Source organism: Mytilus edulis, chromosome 3, assembly GCF_963676685.1.
Source record: "Mytilus edulis chromosome 3, xbMytEdul2.2, whole genome shotgun sequence".
Lineage (NCBI taxonomy): Eukaryota > Metazoa > Mollusca > Bivalvia > Mytilida > Mytilidae > Mytilus > Mytilus edulis.
In genome coordinates this window covers 94,519,063-94,540,444 of record NC_092346.1, presented here as the reverse complement: position 1 = coordinate 94,540,444, position 21,382 = coordinate 94,519,063, and the positions used below count along the sequence as shown (strand labels likewise).

The window sequence follows — 21,382 nt, the reverse complement described above, 5'->3', positions numbered from 1 at the left end:
TATCGGGAGTAATAAAGTATTCATTCATTCATTCATTCATTCATTCATTCATTCATTCATTCATTCATTCATTCATTCATTCATTCATTCATTCATTCATTCATTCATTCATTCATTCATTCATTCATTCATTCATTCATTCATTCATTCATTCATTCATTCATTCATTCATTCATTCATTCATTCATTCATTCATTCATTCATTCATTCATTCATTCATTCATTCATTCATTCATTCATTCATTCATTCATTCATTCATTCATTCATTCATTCATTCATTCATTCATTCATTCATTCATTCATTCATTCATTCATTCATTCATTCATTCATTCATTCATTCATTCATTCATTTCATTCATTCATTCATTCATTCATTCATTCATTCATTCATTCATTCATTCATTCATTCATTCATTCATTCATTCATTCATTCATTCATTCATTCATTCATTCATTCATTCATTCATTCATTCATTCATTCATTCATTCATTCATTCATTCATTCATTCATTCATTCATTCATTCATTCATTCATTCATTCATTCATTCATTCATTCATTCATTCATTCATTCATTCATTCAATAACATTTGATGCAGGTAAAAATTCAATAACTAAAGTATACATATTGTCTGAGTCAAAGTTATTTGTATACCTATATATTGTTTCTTGACATTTTCACAATGTATGATAATATATATATATTGCGTTTGAAATATACACGATATATAAGTGCGCATACTCTTATTTCCGTTCAAGAGCAAAACTTCTCAATTTCAACAAAAAGGGATCAATCATACTGTTGTTATTGTCACGAGAGCTAAATGTATTGATACAAAATATTATTGATAAAGGGGATGTTGGGTACATATACGTCAATTAAACAGCTTCCACATGAACTTTGATTATGATCATCTCTGTTTTAAGGTAAAACAACCTTCAAAGTTAAGTGAGCTTCAATAATACAATTAATATAAATATTTAATTAATATAAGTTATTTGTATAATTATGTACATAATATCGAAAAACTATTTACGTTAAAGAAAAATAAAATTTAATTTAAACTGAAAGTACAAAATTGACTGAACTTTTTTATTATATTTTTGTAAAGTACAAATAAAACGTATATCTTTTTATGTACATGTATGTGTGTTGTTAAAAATACAATTTATACCGTGTTTGTGCCGTTTAAAACGTCATGAACTGTAAAAAGTTGGATACTTAAGTGCCAGTCTGCCTAAGAATCAGGCAGTGGTGAAAACATCACCAAAAAATCCCACCCAATTGACATTGATTTCAGTTCATAATATGTAGTTATGCACAAAAATAACATTCATTCTGGTAATAGAAGATACAATTTGGTTGAAATGCACTAGAAATTATCGAATAAGGGGAGATAACTCTGTAATTTGCTATCATTCTAACCAATTTTCTAACCGAGTTATTTGATATTACCAGACACACACAAACGAAAGACTAATAATTTTTAACTCAGGATGATGGTTAGTATTAAATAACATGATTAGCTCAGTGGGTTTTTTCTAATCATGTTTTGATTTTTACCTTAGTTGCCTGCTTCTTACAAAGACTAGCACTTAACACCAGAGATAAAACATTGTGTTAGATTGAGGACAATAAATGGCTGACTCGTGTTAAGAGAGAGCCATATCTCTTGCACGTTAAAGACACCCTTGTAGATTTCGAAAAAGAGCAGGCTAATGCCGCTACAAGGCAGCACTCGCACCCGTAAAGTGGAAAGGGATTGATATAAGTTGAAAAACTTGTTTCCCAATCCACTATAAATAAATGTGTTTAAAACTAGATTGAGTATCTGTTTATAACGTACATAAATATAAGAAGATGTGGTATGAGTGCCTTGATGAGTCAACTCTCCATCCAAGTCACAATTTATAAAAGTAAACCATTATAGATCAAAGTACGGTCTTTAACACAGAGGCTTGGCTCACAACAAACAGCAAGCTATAAAGGGTCCTAAAATGACTTAGTCTAGTTTAAACGATTCAAACGGGAATACCAACGGTATAATCTATAATATATAAAATAAGAAAACACTTATGAACCACATCAACAAACAACTACTGAACATCCGATTCCTGACTTAGGACAGGTGCAGACAATTGCAGCGAGTTTCAAATGTATACATATATTGTCAATTCATTTGCTTAGACTTGCAATTCTCAAAAAACATATACTGTTACACGGAGGAATATGCATAATTCAAAACTGACTTTTCAAGATGGATATATAATGCACGGAAGTAAATATATTTATTATGGACATGATAGTTTTATCCATTCTAATGTCTGCATCTTATCTGCAGTTGTTATCTTCAGACAAAGGAAACGTGTTACCTCTATATTATATCCGAAAGTAAATTAACACGCCTTTTTTTGAAGAAACGACAAGCCATAATTGCTTCCTTTCACGCAATGTCTATCCTGAATGTAACTTTTAATAATAGGAAATTCATACTTATTGAAGACCAATTGGAAGAATAAAGAAACAATGTCAAGCTGTTTATATAAACATAAATTTAAAAAAAAACTCAATATGAGTGCATATTATATTTATTTATGGTGTTCAAATACCTTTCGTCTATATCGAAAGTATGAAACCTTGTTGGACATAATAAAAAAAATGATACGTGTAGGAATAGTACACTTTAGAGTAACAACTAAGAAAACAAGAAATAGTCATCTGGGGAAATTGAATTGCGATGACGTAATGTTCGGTAGAACTTCTGATAAATTAAGAAGAACATACTTGTCATGCCTTTTACATGGCATTTTAAACGAAGGAAAATTACAAGCATTTTAGCGTTATTCTTCGTTTTGAAGTCATTGTGAGGTCTTTGACATAAAGAAAACGCTAGCACCTCACTGCAAGTTAAAAGCTCCTTCTTTAATGTTTACATTACATTCTGTGCATTGGTTTCAAAATGTTTTGTTTGGAGGGAGGGGGGATGTAAGGAGGGGTATTCATTGAAAAAAACACGAAACAAATTGACAAAATGCGAATAGAACTTTAACAAAATTTCTCTAATTTTCATTATCTTATGTAGGTACAGAAAACCAGATGGATCTCAATTGTATCCTCATCGGAAGTATACTTAATGTTTTACATATCAGTCGGACTTGAAACAGACATTATGACCTCGTATAACCATACATTAGATATTGAAGGAACATTTATAGCGCCAACTAGCGGTACAGATTTTGATATGCGGAAATACTCAATACCGATTCTATGTATAATCGGATTTATAGGAAATATATTGTCCACAGTTTTGTTTTTAGGAAGATCTTTACGTGGATTTTCTTGTTGTGTCTTTCTTGGTGTACGCTCTGTCACTGACAACGGATTTCTTGCAACGTTGTTCATAGCATGGTTTGATTTTCTTGATGTGAGGCTATTTCACACCACCGGTATTTGTCACATAATGGTATTCCTGGCATACATTTGTAGTTTTTTGTCAGTATGGTGTGTAGTATGTGTAACGATAGAAAACTATGTCCGTGTGTCTTATCCATCACTGGTCAAACTGTACTGCACATCGAAAACAGCATGGATGATAATACTTTTTCTAACATTTTCATCATTTTGTATTTATAATATGCCACTGTGGAGCAACGAAATAGCAGAAATATACCAGTCGTACTATTGCGTAACGAAAGAAGAATTTCAAAATTACCAATTAGTTCTGACCTATATTGACACCGCAGTGACTCTTATAATACCATTAATTATAATATTAACACTGATGTTTATAATAGTGTACAAGGGATTCCGAACATCGAAGAGAAGACTAAGACTCGGACATCATAGAAGGAAATACAGGTCGACACCGTCGTATGGTACAGTTACTGGGCTTCTGACTGCTGTTTCCATAACATTTCTATGTCTACATACGCCTATACATATCTTTAAACTGAAAGTTATCATCGAAACAATCTCAACGAAAAATGGCATGAAAGTAAACCCGACGGAACGAACGATTGGTAACGTATTTCAGGTTATGTACTATCTGAATGCATCTGTAAATATTCTTGTATATTATGTATGCGGTGGCAATTTCCGAAAAGTATTTAAGAAAGTATTATGCAAAGATGTGTCTTGTTGTTGCTATGGCAAGCAGGAGGAGGATAGGTTATCTGATGCAGGAACTACAGAACTAACAAGTATACTAGACAAAGGGGACGGGAGAACAAGAAAGTCTCTATAAGTTATGTAATGATAAGTGTCTAACAAGTATTGTTAAAGCGATTTATAATGATCGAAATAATTTAAAATAAGTTTTGAATTATCGACCTGTGTTTTTATCCTCATTTGTATTCTTGTTGCTATTATAAATATTATCATTGTTATTATTACGAATATTATCATGATTGTTATTATTATTTTTTTATTAACAGAATAAATAACGTTCGGGTATACGACTGTCTATCCCTATATCTACTTTTGATGCTGATTTTTCCATAATATGTTAGACCATATTAGGTTTTGTCTAATGGCAACCATAGTCATTGCAAAAAAGAAAACACGTTTTTGTACAAATTTAAATATTGAGTTTCCTATTTGTATATATAAAAGGAAACTCGATATTTAAGGCGTTCCATACTAAAATATTATTCGATCCTCATATCAATTGGCGGCGGAACATGACAGATAAGAAGATAAAAAGGCGACACAAAATGATAAAAATAAAATGTATAAACTGTACAAATGTACAATAACAATTTTTCATAGTTCCACCAAGCATACTAGCCTCTTTTGTTGGTTTCCAATAATTATTTCAGCGAAAATTAACAAATTCATATTCATACATGCATGCAAAATTGAAATTTGTCGAACTTAAGCATTGTTTTATTACAAATATAAAAAAAAATCTAACTTGACAAACATGGCTTTGTGAGAAGAGAAACACTTAACTGAATGGCTCTGTCAATGAAGGTATACTTAGATTTTTTCAAAACAGTTGTCCTTGGATTTTGATGTAGGCGGTATCACAAATGGATTTTGAAATCCTCTTAAGATCCGTAGTTGATCGGTAGTGAACCGTACAAAATGAATTTTACGTGCACGGGACTTTTTCTATCACGTTTTGTTACAGAATCTAAAACATGAAATACAAAAAAAAAGAAGAAGACGTAACATCATGAAACCTCTTAAGACATCTACTGAAACCTAGGATTCATAGGGGTCACCAATCAAACAAGTATGCTATTGAACAGGGAAATTAAAAGCATGGCGTTCAGACAGTTTTATGTTCACTATCCATTCTATAACCTTTAATTGTTACCTGACAAAGAGAAACCACTCAATAATTTGTGATAGCCATCAACCTTAAATCAATACGGGAATAATTGGAAATGATTTGGCATTGATCATACCTAAGCAAATTACCAAATGAATAACTAAGAAACAAATATCTATTACAATGATTACGTCTACAGAAGAAAGAGATATCAAATTTTATGAAAAAAGTTATGACGGGGGCAATAAGTTATTTCAATCTATATTTGTCAAACTCTTCACTAGTCAGACTTAAATACACGAGTTCATCGTGTTAGAATAAAAATAAACAATTCAGTATTGGCAAGGGGAAAGTTAAGATCAAGATAATAAAGTTGATGATGTTACTGATTGTCAAAAATAGAAATTGATTAATCAAAACCTCATTAAAGAGTGGCGAACAATACCACAGGGACTCATAGAGCGAAAACAAACTTACAACGCCATGGCTAAAAAAGAAAAAAAGACAAACAGACTTATAATACTACACAAGACACAACATAAAAAACTAAGCAACTCGAACCACACCAAAAACTGAGGGTGACCTCTGGTGCTCTGGAAGGATATATGCAGATCCTGCTCCACATGTGGAACCCGTCGTGTTGCTCATATTATTGAAAACCCGGTAAACAGTCCCTTATAGATAGATTTTCGGTGTGAGCCAAGGATCCGTGTTGAAGGCTGTCCTTTGACCTATAAGGGTTTACTTTTATAAATTGTTACTTAGATGGAAAGTTGTGTCATTGGCACTCATGCCATATCTTCTGATATCTAGATCAGTAGTTTATATTGGTGAAAAGGGAACGGGATCGTCGTTACGACATAAGGAACATGTAAATAAACTCATTTACGCCAGACGCGCATTTCGTCTACAAAAGACTCATCAATGACGCTCGAATAAAAAAATGTTGAAAAGGCCAAATAAAGCAAGAGATGCGAAAGATACCAAAGGTCCAATGCATGATTTATAAGTCAAATAACAACAATATCTAGGAAAATCTAAAACAGAAAGTCCGTTATCAAATGGCAAAATCAAAATATACAAAATACTTTAACGCCTTATTCCATCATACTATTTTTATAAAATTTCCTGGCTAAGAACCATCATTTGCTCGTAATTTATCCCTGTTAATGCACTGTATGATGAAGCTCACTATTATCTTGTTGTTAACTTGTTGAATATACATGACTCATATTTCACTGTACGTTAAGCTGACAGCAATGAACCATGCAATCAATGTAAAAAATATTGCAAAGTTTCATTTAATGCAGAACTTGTTGTACAGTCCCTTTTTGTATGTTAAATGAACAATTGGCTACCAGATTTAATGCGCTATTCCAGCAACAAAGATTATACACTCTTTTCAAATTTGGACAACTCTGACAGACACATATGGTTTCATTGTTATATTTATTCACATCCGAAGGAGGGTAGAATGTTATGATGAGAGAAAACGGTAAAATACATTTTATATTAATCTAAGTTACATACAAACAGTTTTCTTTGGTATTTATAACTATCCCCATTGTTGTTAGCTTAGAACCAGTATATTATACATCGACATTAACATGATCATGTTGAAGTTATCTGTCCTTGTCATGTACATTTTTTTCATCTGGTTATATTTGTCAAATCAAAATATAATTTTACTCCACTTATAGGATCAACTTGTAATGACATCACGCAAAGGTGAAGCATGGGTCTCAGTTTCAGAACTGTATCAAATGCTTGTTACATTAAACCTCGAATCAAACATACATGTACTAAAGCCGATATGGTATATATATATATGTGAATGGTACAACAATCTAACGCCAACATAAAAATACAGACATTAAGAATTTTAAGGACTGACTGTAATATTGTTTAATTTCTATAAAGAATTAACAATTAAAATGAATAATGAAATAACATAACAGTGCGCACACTAAAAATAACCCGCGTAGTAGTTAATTTAAAAATGTGCACAACATGCTTTAGGTTAATATTTTGAATAGATAACTAAATATAATTAAATTTTTAATTCCATTATTACAGGAATAAAACATGACAGAAAAACTTTGATGACGTCACAATCGTATGACAAAATCATGTCTATCAGTTGACAGACAAAAACTTTCGGCCTATAGGAACACATGTAACATCCAAAATTAAAGTACCAAAAGATACGTTTTAGACTATAACAACCGTATCGAGTCATTAAAAAAAAACCTACATTAACACATGTACAAAATTCCTCAAACAGCAAAAATAATATTTAGATATAACATATAACAACCACTTTAATACAAGGTTATGTATGGTGTGTAGTATGTGTAACGATAGAAAACTATGTCCGTGTGTCTTATCTATCACTAGTCAAACTGACCTGCATATCGAAAACAGCATGGATGATAATACTTTTTCTAACATTTTCATCATTTTGTATTATTATTATGCCACTGTGGAGCAACGAAATAGCAGAAATATACCAGTCGTATTATTGTGTAACGAAAGAAGAATTTCAAAATTACCAATTAGTTCTGACCTATATTGACACCGCAGTGACTCTTATAATACCATTAATTATAATATTAACACTGATGATTATAATAGTGTACAAGGGATTCCGAACATCGAAGAGAAGACTAAGACTCGGACATCATAGAAGAAAATACAGGTCGACGCCGTTGTATGGCACAATTACTGGACTTCTGACGGCTGTATCCATAACTAGACTGGTCCTCTCCCTTGCAACATACGGGTATCACAGAGCCAAACAAATAAAGGACAGAGAACCAGTCTATATCTATAACATTTCTATGTCTACATATGCCTATACATATCTTAAACTAAAAGTTATCATTGAAACACTATAAACGAAAAATGGCATGAAAGTAAACCCGACGGAACGAACGATTGGTAACGTATTGCAGGTTATGTACTATCTGAATGCATCTGTAAATATTCTTGTATATTATGTATGCGGTGGCAATTTCCGAAAAGTATTTAAGAAAGTATTATGCAAAGATGTGTCTAGTTGTTGTTATGGAAAGCAGGTGGAGGATAGGTTATCTGATGCAGGAACAACACAATTAACAAGTATACTAGACAAAGGGGACGGGAGAACAAGAAAGTCTCTATAACTTATGTTATGATAAGTTTCCAACTATATTGTTAATGCGATTTATAATGATCGAAATAATTTAATATCAGTTTTAAATAATCGACCTGTGTTTTTATCCTCATTTGTATTCTTGTTTCCATTATGAATATTATCATTGTTGTTATTACGAATATTATCATTGTTATTATTACGAATATTATCATTGTTATTATTACGAATATTATCATTGTTATTATTATTTTTTTTATTAACAGAATAAATAACGTTCGGGTTCATGACTGTCTATTCCTATATATACTTGTTTGGCTTTAATAATATTTTGATTTGAGCGTCACTGAGTATTATGTAGACGAAACTCGCGTCTAGCATACTAAATTATAATCCTGGTACCTTTGATAACTATCTTTTATTTTCCATTATATGTCAGATCATATTAGGTTTTGTGTAATGTGTTTTGCAACCATAGTCATGGTAAGAAGAAAACACGTTTTGGTACATATTCAAAATATTGAGTTTCCTTTTATACACACATATATATATATATATATATATATATATATATATATATATATATAGCTGCAGTGGAGGCGATTTGGTGTCACGATATCACAGTAGCATGGGTTCGAATCCCGGCGAGAGAAGAACCAAAAAATTTGCGAAAGCAAATTTACAGATCTAACATTGTTGGGTTGATGTTTAGACGAGTTGTATATACATTATGTACACAGCCATGTATCACCATCATTGATGGCGATCCGATGGATACATCTGTTGTAGGGTTGTCACTGACTCAGACGTACTTATGAATATAATTATTTTCTGTGACTGTATCTTACATTAATTTGTAGGATCCTTTACTATAGATAATTTAGCTGATCTGTAACAATAACATCTTCATGCCTTATATATCATGTACTGTAGTACGCCGCTAGATTAAAACTGACGTGGAAAGGTAACACATGCCCACCGAAAGCTCTTTTTTTGAGAGCCCAGGTGGTCGTGTGGTCTAGCGGGACGGCTGCAGTGCAGGCGATTTGGTGTCACGATATCACAGTAGCATGGGTTCGAATCCCGGCGAGGGAAGAACCAAAAAATTTGCGAAAGCAAATTTACAGATCTAACATTGTTGGGTTGATGTTTAGACGAGTTATATATATATATATATATAAGTGCCTATAAATAGCAGCACATGACATACAAATCTAAGGGAGTGTGGATTAATCAGTACAGAGATTAAAATTCAATTACACAAATAAAATTATAGATTGCCTAACAATGTAATTTTAACACACTATTTTGTATGTAAATATAAGAATGTTTAAAATATTTACAAAATGATGAAAATAAACGCAATATTTCGCTAGACCAACTAGCTTTATCAAGCGTGCATCTATCCAGGTGAAATGTAGGTGAATATATATATATATACATAAAAGAAAACTCGATAATTGGCGACGGGACATGACAGATAAAAAGGAGACACGGAGGGAATAAAATTGAAAATGTATAAACTGTAAAATAATATCATAGCCTTTTTGGTAGGGTTTCAAGAATTATTTCAGCGAGAATTAACAAATTTATATGCATACATGTATGCAAAATTGAAATTTGTAGAACTTAAGCATGTGCTATTCAAAGAGGGACGAAAGATACCAAAGGGACAGTCAAACTCATAAATCTAAAATAAACTGACAACGCCATGGCTAAAAATAAAAAAGACAAACAGAAAAACAATAGTACACACGACACAACATAGAAAACTAAAGAATAAACAACACGAACCCCACCAAAAACTAGGGGTGATCTCAGGTGCTCCGGAAGGGTAAGCAGATCCTGCTCCACATGTGGCACCCGTCGTGTTGCTTAAGTGATTACAAATCCGGTAAATAGTCTAATTCGGTAGGTCATATTCATGAAAGGGAACATGTGTTCATTGATTAATTACAAATAAATATAAAACAAAAAAGGTGAATATTCTTATTTTTTTTCAAAACGTCGTCTTTGGATTTTGATGTAGGCGGTATCACCAATGGATTTTGAAATTCCCTTTAGATCCGTAGTTGATCTGTAGTGAACTGTATATAATGAATTTAACGCGCACGGGACTTTTTCTATCAAGTTTTTTTGACAAAATTTAAAACATGAAATACAGAAAAAAGGAGAAGACGTAACGTCATACAAAAAATCTACTGAAACCTAGGATTCATAGAGGTCACCAATCACACAAGTATGCTATTGTACAGGGAAATTCCAAGCATGGCGTTCAGTCAGTTTTATGTTCACTGTCCATTTACATACCTTTGTTACCTGACAAAGAGAAACCACTCAATACTTTGTGATAGCCATCAACCTTAAATCAATACGAGAATAATTGGAAATGGTTTGGCATTGATTATACCTAAGCAAATTATTACATGAATTACTAAGAAACAACTGTCTATTACCATGATTACGTCTACAGAAGAAAGAGATCTCAAATTGTATGAAAAAGTTATGACGGAGACAATCAGTTATTTCAATCTATATTTGTCAAACACTACCATAGTCAAACTTAGATACACAAGTTCATCGTATTTTAACAAAAATAAACAATTGAGTATTTGGATTTTTTTTCTAAAACTTTTTTGGATTCGAGCGTCACTGATGAGTCTTTTGTAGACGAAACTCACGTCTGGTGTATATATAAAAATTTAGTCCTGGTATCTATGATGAGTTTATTTAGAAGCACTGGGTCGATGCCACTGCTGGTGGAGATTTATTTCCTCGAGCGTATCACAAGCCCAGTAGTCAACACTTTTTGTGCTGACATGAATTATCATTGATATTGTTATATTCATAAATTAACTGTTTACAAAATTTAAAATTTTTTGAAATACTAAGGCCTTTCTACCTCAGGCATAGATTACCTTAGCTGTATTTGGCAACACTTTTAGGAATTTTGGATCTCAATGCTCTTCAACTTCGTACTTTATTTTGCTTTTTGTTAGAAACGTTTTTGGATTCGAGCGTCACTGATGATTCTTTTGTAGACGAAACGCGCGTCTGGCATATATATAAAATTTAGTCCTGGTATCTATGATGAGTTTATTGGCAAAGGGATAAGATCAAGATAATAAAGTTGGTGATCTTTCTGATTGTCAAAAAATAGAAATTGATTAATTCAAACCTCATGAAATAGTGGCGAAAGATACCAAAGGGAAATTCACACTCATATATATGTTATGATAATGATAATAAATAAATAAGTTTTATTTAGAGTCGGCAAGGTATACAAACATATAAAAACATAAGCTCTAATGGTGGTATGATACTAAACCCCTCACGGGAAGGATTGTGCCTGATATTCATATGATGAAGACATAATCTTTCAATCAGTTTAATTGAAGTCTGGAGCTAGCATGTCAGCTAACTGCTAGTAGTCTGATGTTATTTATATATTATTGTCATTTTGTTTATTTTCTTTGGTTATATCTGCTGACATCAAACTCGGACTTCTCTTGAACTGAATTTTGTTATGCGTTTACTTTTCTGCATTGGCTAGAGGTATAGGGGGAGGGTTAAGATCTCATAAACATGTTTATCCCCGCCGCATTTTTGCGCCTGTCCCGAGTCGGGATCCTCTGTCCTTTGTTAGTCTTCTATTATTTTTAATTTTAGTTTCTTGTGTACAATTTGGAGTTTAGTATGGCGTTCATTATCACTGAACTAGTATATATATTTGTTTAGGGCCAGCTGAAGGACGCATCAGGGTGCGGGAATTTCCCGCTGCATTGAAGACCTGTTAGTGACTTTCTGCTGTTGTCTTCTCTATGGTCGGGTTGTTGTCTCTTTGACACATTCCCCATTTCCATTCTCAATTTTATTATAGATTGAAAACAAACTTACAACGCCATGCCTAAAAATGAAAAATGTCAGACAGACTAATAATACTACACATGACACAACATAAATAACTAAGCAACTCAAACCACAACAAAAACTAAGGGTGATATCTGGTGCTCTGGAAGGGTATATGCAGATCCTGCTCCAAATGTGGAACATATCGTGACGCTCATGTTATTGCAAACCTGGTAAACAGGCCTTTATAGCTTGATTTTCGGTGTTAGCCAAGGCTCCATGTTGAAGGCCGTACCTTGACCTATAATGGTTTACTTTTATAAATTGTTACTTGGGTTGAGAGTTGTTTCATTGATACTCATACCACATCTACTTATATCGAGTTCAGTAGTTACTTTTCGTGAAAAGGGAACGGGATCGTCGTTACGACATAAGGAACATTTTAAAGAGAGGCGAAAGATACCAAAGGGCCAATGCATGAGTCATAAGTAAAATAAAATGCCTAGGAAAATCCAAAAAACTTCCTGGCTAAGAATCCTCAGTTGTTCGCCATTTATCCCTGTTAACGCACTTTATCAAGAAGCGAACTATTATCTTTTTGTTAACTTGTTGAATATACTTGCACATTTGTCACTGTACGTTAAGCTTACAGCAATAAACCATTCAATGAAAAAAATATTGCAAGGTTTCATTTAATGCAGAACTTGTTTAACAGTACTTTCTTGTATATTAAATGTAGTTGGCTATCAGATGTTATGCGCTATTCTAACAGATAGCAAAGAATATACATTCTATTCAAATGTGGACAACTCCGACGAAGACATATGGTTTCATTTTTATATTTATTCCCATCCGAAGGATAGAATGTTATGAGAGAAAACGGTAAAATAAATTTTAATATATTAATCTAAGTCACATACAAACAGTTCTCTTTGGCATTTATAATTATCTCCAATGTTGTTAGCTTAGAACATTACATTAAACATTGAAATTATTATGATCATGTTGAAGTTCTCTGCATTGTCATGTACAATCAGTTTATCTGGTTATATTTGACAAAGAAATGTAACTTTACTCCACTTAAACGACCACCTTGTAATGACATCACGCAAGAGTGAAGCAAGAGTCTCAGCTTCAGAACTGTATCAAATGATTGTTACATTGAACCCCGTAGCAACTATAATACAGCAGATATGGGATACATGTCAATGGTACAACGATCTAACGCCAACATAAAAGACAGACATTAAGAGGGCCAAAAAAATTCTTAAGGGACTGACTGTAATACTGTTCATTGTCTATAAAGAATTAACAGTTATAAAATAACATAAAAGTGTGGTGCACACTGAATAACCCGCGTATGTTTTTAGGTTCATATTTTGAATAGACAGCCAAAAAATTCCCCAAACAGCAAAAATAATATTCAGATATAACATATAACAACCACTTTTATACGAGGTTCCTGACTTGCAACAAAATAAATTTATTTCATAAAATATATATATATGACATTTTCTACCGATTAAACAAAGAAAATACATTGATGTGTTTTTACATAAAACTTTATAAAAGTTCTATAAACCACAAAAATAAATTATGATAAGTAAGCTGATATCTGCACATATGTTTACTGTAATTAGCAGATACGTTAAAGTCATTGCAGTTCCCAAGGAAACCACAACAATCACTCGGATGAAAAAAAGAAACCCAGGTGAAATGATTAATGATGTAAGGAAGGGTCCTTGAAAGATTCACGAAGAACAGCAATAAAAGTGCTGTTACTTTGCTTTGCTTTGCTGTGTGTGTGTGTTTTGCTGTACATGAACTGATATTGTGTCATGAATGAATACCCCATATTATCTCTTGCTCTATTGTCTTAGGAGATTATTCTCAACCAAGTTCTTGCATGTTACTATTTATGTTCACTCCCTTTGATTTTATAGTGATTAAGATGATGACGCAATGTTGACTGCTGTACCCCTTTGTTTTATAGGGATTAAGATGATGCCATAATGTTGACTGCTGTACCCCTTTGTTTTATAGTGATTAAGATGATGACATAATGTTGACTGATGTACCACTGTTTTATAGTGATTAAGATGATGACACAATATTGACTGCTGTACCCCTTTGTTTTATAGGGATTAAGATGATGCCACATTGTTGACTGCTGTACCCTTTTGTTTTATAGTGATTAAGATGATGACACAATGTTTACTGCTGTACCCCTTTGTTTTTATAGTGATTAAGATGATGACACAATGTTGACTGCTGTACCCCTTTATAGGGATTAAGATGATGACACTATGTTGACTGCTGTACCCCTTTGTTTTTATAGTGATTAAGATGATGACACAATATTGACTGCTGTACCCCTTTGTTTTATAGTGATTAAGATGATGACACAATGTTAACTGCTGTACCCCTGTTTTTTATAGTGATTAAGATGATGACACAATGTCAACTGCTGTACCCCTTTGTTTTTATAGTGATTAAGATGATGACACAATGATGACTGCTCTAACCCTGTTTATAGTGATTAAGATGATGACACAATGTTGACTGCTGTACCCCTTTTTGGCATTTTTTTGTGTTCACGCATCGTCAACATAATGGAATTTGATGCGACTGTCATACACGTGAGTGATTTAGCTAGCTATAAAATTAGGCTTGGTCCATCATTTGCTACATAAGAAAATGCCTGAACCAAGGCAGGAATATGACAGTTGTTATCCATTCGTTTGAAAGGTTTAAGATTTTGATTTAGCCATTTGATTATAAATTTTCCTTTTTGAAATTTCCTCGGAGTTCAGTATTTTTGTAATTTACAAATTTCCACATTTGTGTTGGCCTTTGTTTTTTTTGTACTCCAGTGTTTCTGTTGTTCCATTGTTTCTCTTATAGTTGATATGAATCCCTTGATTTTCGACTGTTTCCCAGATTTGTTTGTTTTTTGTATAATTGAATTTTGACTATTGGATAGCGTAAGGAACATTGCACCTGCAATCTTTTTCCTTTGTGAAGAACCACACCAGTTCCTATAACAATGGTCTCATCTACGTTATCATAAGGATGCTAGACTTTTGAAAAGACAACTCATTTGTACAGGAAAGGGAATTGATATTCTATAAGATAGTCGGTTTTCAAATAGGTCAATTTGCGCAATCCTTCTGGTCGATCTGGTTTTTGTTCACATAATAAAAATCCATATAGAGTATTCAAGTACAAAAGAACATAGTTGTAATGCAAAGTTCTTTAAACTCTGTGTTTAATTCAATATTAATTATATTAATGGTGTCATGATGCGGGTTATGTTCGTCTCGTATATTTTATAATAAAATGTTACTAAACCCTCTACGGGAATGATTGTGCTTGATTGTCATATAATGAAGACATACTATTTCAATATTTTAATTAAGGTATGTCGGTAACTACTTATTTATTTTTTGTTAAATGATTTTGCTAAGTTTCTGTAAATTTGAATTCTTTAAAAAAAACACAATCTTTTGGGGATTCTCTCATTTGGTTGAAGAGCCATTGATGGCCAAAGACTGCTGTCTGGTCTATGGTCAGGTGTTGTCTGGTTGGCTCATTTCCAATAGCAATTCTCAATTTTATAATTTTCTATTACTCCCATAGTCTGATTATCAAATGTTTCTATGAATCAACGAACTGATACACATTCGATGATACATGTATCCTTATTTGGACATCACAATGATTGTTATCTTAAATTTGACTTTAATTCGTACGATTTCCCACGATTGATTATGTTTACGTTAGAGAATTATATACTAGTATTCGAAATTATGTTTTCATAAAATGATTTCTCTTTGTTTGTTTGAAGACATAATAAAGATTCATTATCCATCCAATAGTATTCTTGATGCATTGTTCATCGTTAAAGTGCAAATTTGGAAGAGAGTAGACTTAACTCTAATTTACTTAAGGGTGATCAAAATCATATCTCAACTTTTAATTCAATTGAGTTCAGTCGTATTGAATTATTTAGTTGCATGAGGGAATCCGAAGACAATTACTTTCTTTAAAAGTACATGCATAAAATATATAATTTGAAGACAATCCAATTACTATTAAATATCATGACTGAAACAAGTCCCACGCACCATGATGGCAATAAAGAATGATTCGTTAATATAATATATGCGAAGAAAACGAAGAAAGCTTGCCCTCATTATACTGGATACCTAAATTACACAAAACTCCATATAAAGAACGATACATAGCTGGTTCTTCAAAATGTTCGACTAAACATCTTTTTAAAGTACTGACTACTATTCTTTCTACAGTTAAAGATGGGCTTCAAAAATATTGTGAGGAGATATATTCTACCAGTGGTGTTAACCAGATGTGGATTCTCAAAAATTCCAAAGATCTACTGCTTAACCTTCGATCACAATCTTTGCAATTTTGCAGCAACATAAAAACTTTTGATTTTTCTACGCTATATACTACTATTCCCCATGCTCAGTTGAAAGATCGACTACACCATCTCATAAAACAGAGCTTTTTCTATAAAAATGGGAATCGTAGATATAAAGTTCTTGTTTTGGGTTACAATAATTCATATTTTGTGAGGAATCACACTGAATCTTCCAGAAAATATACTGAAGAGGATATTAACAAAATGCTGGACTTTTTGATCGACAATATATTTGTTGAGTTTGGAGGATTTATATTTCAACAGACAATCGGTATTCCAATGGGTACTAATTGTGACCCCCTGGTGACTGATTTGTTTTTGTACTCGTATGAAGCAGAGTTTATTCAAAACCTTCTAAAAGACAAAAAGAAAAAGCACCTTGCGAAATTCTTTAATTTTACTTTCCGATATATTGATGATGTTCTATCATTGAATGTATATAAACCAATACTTCAGCCAATACTTACATCTCATATATCCCAGTGAACTTGAAATTAAGGATACTACTGATACTAAAAGGACTGCTTCATACCTTGATCTTTTCCTCAATATTGACGTAGATGGACGACTTCACACGAAAATCTATGACAAACGGGACGATTTCAACTTCCCAATTATCAATTTCCCATTTCTCAGCAGTAACATACCATCTGCCCCTTCGTATGGTGTTTACATATCACAATTGATACGTTATTCACGTGCTTGTTCACACTATACGGACTTCATATACAGGAGTGTGCTACTTACGCAGAAACTTCTCCAACAAAGTTATGAGGAGGACAGATTAAAATTGACAATCCGTAAATTTTATGGACACCATCACGAATTGGTGGATCCATACGGTGTGTGTTTAACCAAACTAGCTAAGGACATTTTTACCACATGGTAGATTGTGGTTTGTCATTATGTCGTCTAATCTTTTAATTACCAAACGTGACTTATTCCCGATTGTGACTGTTTTGCTGAGTGTGAATTCGCATTACTATAAGACGTGTTACGGTACTTGTCTATCCCAAACTCATGTATTTAGTTTAAATGTTTAATGTTATATTTGTAATTCTCATCGGATTTTGTCAAATGTGTTGACGTCTTTTCTATTATATTTATGTGTTATGGAAACAAAAATTAATCACCGCCGTCATTTATTAGATTTAATTTTGGTCAACATAATCTGTACGATAATTTAAGTTTGAAGATTCATAACAAACTGCACGTATACATATTATAGTTAACTGTTATTAATAAGTATTGCAATATGCATTGTGTTTAAATGCAATATCAGTATTTAGTTCTATTTTAATCTTTAATCAATCCTAATTCTATCTTACTTTTGAGATATAGTTTTTCATATGTGACGTAATTTTTCTGCTGTTTCAGAAATTTCATATGTTCAAATTTTTAATGCCTTTTCACCATCGTATGTGACGTAATTGTTAATGCCTTTTCACCGTCGTATGTGACGTCATTTTCATAATTTACTGCGTTGAGGCCTGGACTGAGTCGGGTGTGTCTATTCTGTGTTGGTCATTCATTATGTATTCGTGTTTGTTTTATGTAATGAGTTAATACTTCAGTTTCATTATGTATATCTGTTATATTCATTTGATAAAATTTACTGTTTGCAATAGCATTAATTGTTCTAAATAATTAGGATGTTCTTATCCCAAGCATACAAACTTAGCCGTATTTGACACAACCTTTTTCAACTTTTGATCTTCAGTGCTGTACAACTTTGTACTTTTTTTCGCTTCCGATCTTTTATATCTGGGCGTCATTGGTGAGTCTTGTGTGGACGAGGCGCGTTTTTGGCGTATTAAATTTTAAACCTGATGCTTTTTGTTATTCATTAATCATGTGTTTCTTTGTCTAATACGTTTTCCTATTTATTTGTATTGTAGTCCTGTAATATTATGTTGTCATTTCTATGTTATATTTAACATTGCCATTAAAGTGCGAGGTTTGTCATGCCACAAAACCAGGTTCAACCCACCATTTTTTCCTTCAAGAATGTCCTGTACCAAATCAGGAATATGGCCATTGTTATATTATAGTTCGTTTCTGTGTGTGTTACAGTTTAACGTTGCTTCGTTTGTTTTCTCTTATTTTTTTTAGTGTAAATTGACATTGCGATAAGACGTGTCACGGTACTTGTCTATCCCAAATTCATGTATTTAGTTTTGATGTTATATTTGTTGTTTTCGTGGGATTTTGTCTGATGCTTGGTCCGTTTCTGTGTGTGTTAGTTACATTGTAGTGTTGTGTCGTTGTTCTCCTCTTATATTTATGCGTTTCCGTCAGTTTTAGTTGGTTACCACGATTTTGTTTTTTGTCCATGGATTTATGAGTTTGAACAGCGGTATACTACTGTTGCCTTTATTTATAAGATCTAGTCTTTGTCAAAGTTCCTATTGTTAGCTACTTTATCAATTTACCATTCACATTAAACTTTTTAAAAAATCTAGGAAAGAGAAAGATCATTACAAAATATTATGTAAAAGTAAAACAACGCTATTAACCTAAAAATCAATTGTATTATATATATTTTCTTTATATGAACTCTAACATTAGCTGAACATATCTAGTACGGAAGCCCTGGAGTGCGCATAAGTTGTATTTTTACTTTTGCATAGCACTCCAGGGCTTCCGTATATATTACTGCATAAAATGAAATAATATAAAAACATTGCTTATATATTTTTTCGATTTTTCCACCAGGAAACATATTATAGAGTTGTATCTTTGTTTTCTCATTTCAATTTTGATAAAATTGATAACAAAATATGATTATTCTTTTGATTCAAACAACTGTATTGGTTATTAATTCTGAAAATACTTTATTTTATTATTATACTTTAATATTTGTTTTTCGTATCAAATTTATAAAATCTTCCAAAGAATTAACAAATCTACCGCAGTAGTTACTTAAAATTGATCTTAAAACTTTCAATTTTTAATCAGGAGCATTCCAAATAATAGGAGGAAGATTATCTACAATTTTACATAGCTGCTAGGATTGTGTCGTGTTTTCCGATATCGTTTCCACTCTACATAAGCGGCTTATCGAATCAAAATTAAAGAAGAACTCTGAAACATTTTAATTAAAATTTAACTATACCCATTTTGTTCGTGTATAATGTGTTCATTCAAGGAAAAACAAAATAAACTGTACATGAAACTTTTGATATAGTTGAATTCTAAATTAAAATGCTTCAAAGGATTTCTACTTAAACAGTTGAGGCTCTCTATAAGTTTGTCTTAATTAATCCCTTATGTAGAGTGGACACGACTGATTATGTTTTTATTTCAAAATTTCAAAAGTCACAACTACTTATAGATGGTTTCCAGATCGATGGTATCAAAATACTACATAATTATGTGGATAAAAACCTTAATATATATATATTATGGTATATGGTATATATAGGTGTGAGTTTGAATCCCGCTGAGTGACGGGCAGAAATTTGTCAGCAGAAACTCTAACTCTAGCACTGTTTGGTGTAATTTTCAGACTTACGCATACATATATATAATGATAAAAAGGTGACCCTATTGATTTTGAGTGGTTTCGAGATGTTAATGCAAATGCAACAACATATGGCTTAATCTAACCTTGACATATGGTCCTATTTGATACAATAAAAGGAATATCTATATTTCATCCTGAATGTTATGATAATAGGGACACTATTACTATGGTCAAGGTCATATGTAGTAAAGATAGATTAGTTTAGACAATAATAAAAGAAAAGAAATGAATACTTCACTGTGTGTTTATTTGCTTTTTTGATTAAGCCTTCCAATTGATATTTTATAGTGTGTTTTTCTATGTTGTGATGTTATACTATTGTTTCAGAAAGGGGAGAAGGTTTGGTACCATTAAAACGTTTCATCCCGCTACAAATGTTTGCACCTGTCCTAAGTCAGGAATCTGATGTACAGTAGTTGTCGTCTGTTTATGTAGTTTATACGTGTTTGTCGTTTCTCGTTTTTAAGATAGATTAGACCGTTAGTTTTCCCGTTTGAATGGTTTTACATTACTAAATGTTGGGGCCCTTTATAGCAGTTCGGTGTGAGCAAAGGCTCCGTGTTGAAAGCCGTACCTTGACCTATAATGGTTTACTTTTATAAATTGGCATTTGGATAGAGAGTTGTCTCATTGGCCCTCATACCACATCTTTCTATATCTATTGAATTTTATCAGAAAAAATATGCCATAAGGACGTATTGAAAGGTCTTCTCTCTTTGATAAGGGACGTTTTTAAAACATGGAAATAGCACCACCCTTCATTTCTGAATCGTGCAGTATAAAGTGATGCAGTAGTACGTCCGTGTATATATTCGTCCATTAGTCCGTCTGTCCTACTTTGTGTCCTCAGCAGTTTCCGATACTCTGAATAATTCATTGGAACCTCTCCAAGAATCGTACTTTCACAATAATGCTTCTCAACTGATATTTGTTTTTATTCATCCAAAGAATGGCCTTAGACTTTAGCGCATATACAAACTACAGTAAACATAAGTGCATATACCCGTTTATTTTTCTTAACCCCTAATCTGTATTTAACGAAACATTAACTATGTTTAATCATGTTTTCACAGATATTGAAAGCACATGAAAAGTAAAATCACAAAAATGCTGAGCTCCTAGGGAAATTCCCTCGGAAAATCCCTAATCAGAT

The 21,382-nt window shown here is 32.5% G+C and overlaps 1 protein-coding gene across 1 annotated transcript in view; it reads left to right on the top strand.

Moving 5' to 3' along the window:
• The window catches only part of LOC139514993 (somatostatin receptor type 2-like), a 7,731-nt gene extending 3,255 nt beyond the window's left edge, over nucleotides 1-4,476 (top strand). Inside the window, exon 2 of the mRNA XM_071304555.1 lies at nucleotides 3,085-4,476. Coding sequence (XP_071160656.1) covers nucleotides 3,085-4,245 — 1,161 coding nt within the window. The 3' untranslated portion in view covers nucleotides 4,246-4,476. The remainder of the gene's footprint in view (nucleotides 1-3,084) is intronic.
• The last annotated feature ends 16,906 nt before the right edge of the window (nucleotides 4,477-21,382 follow it).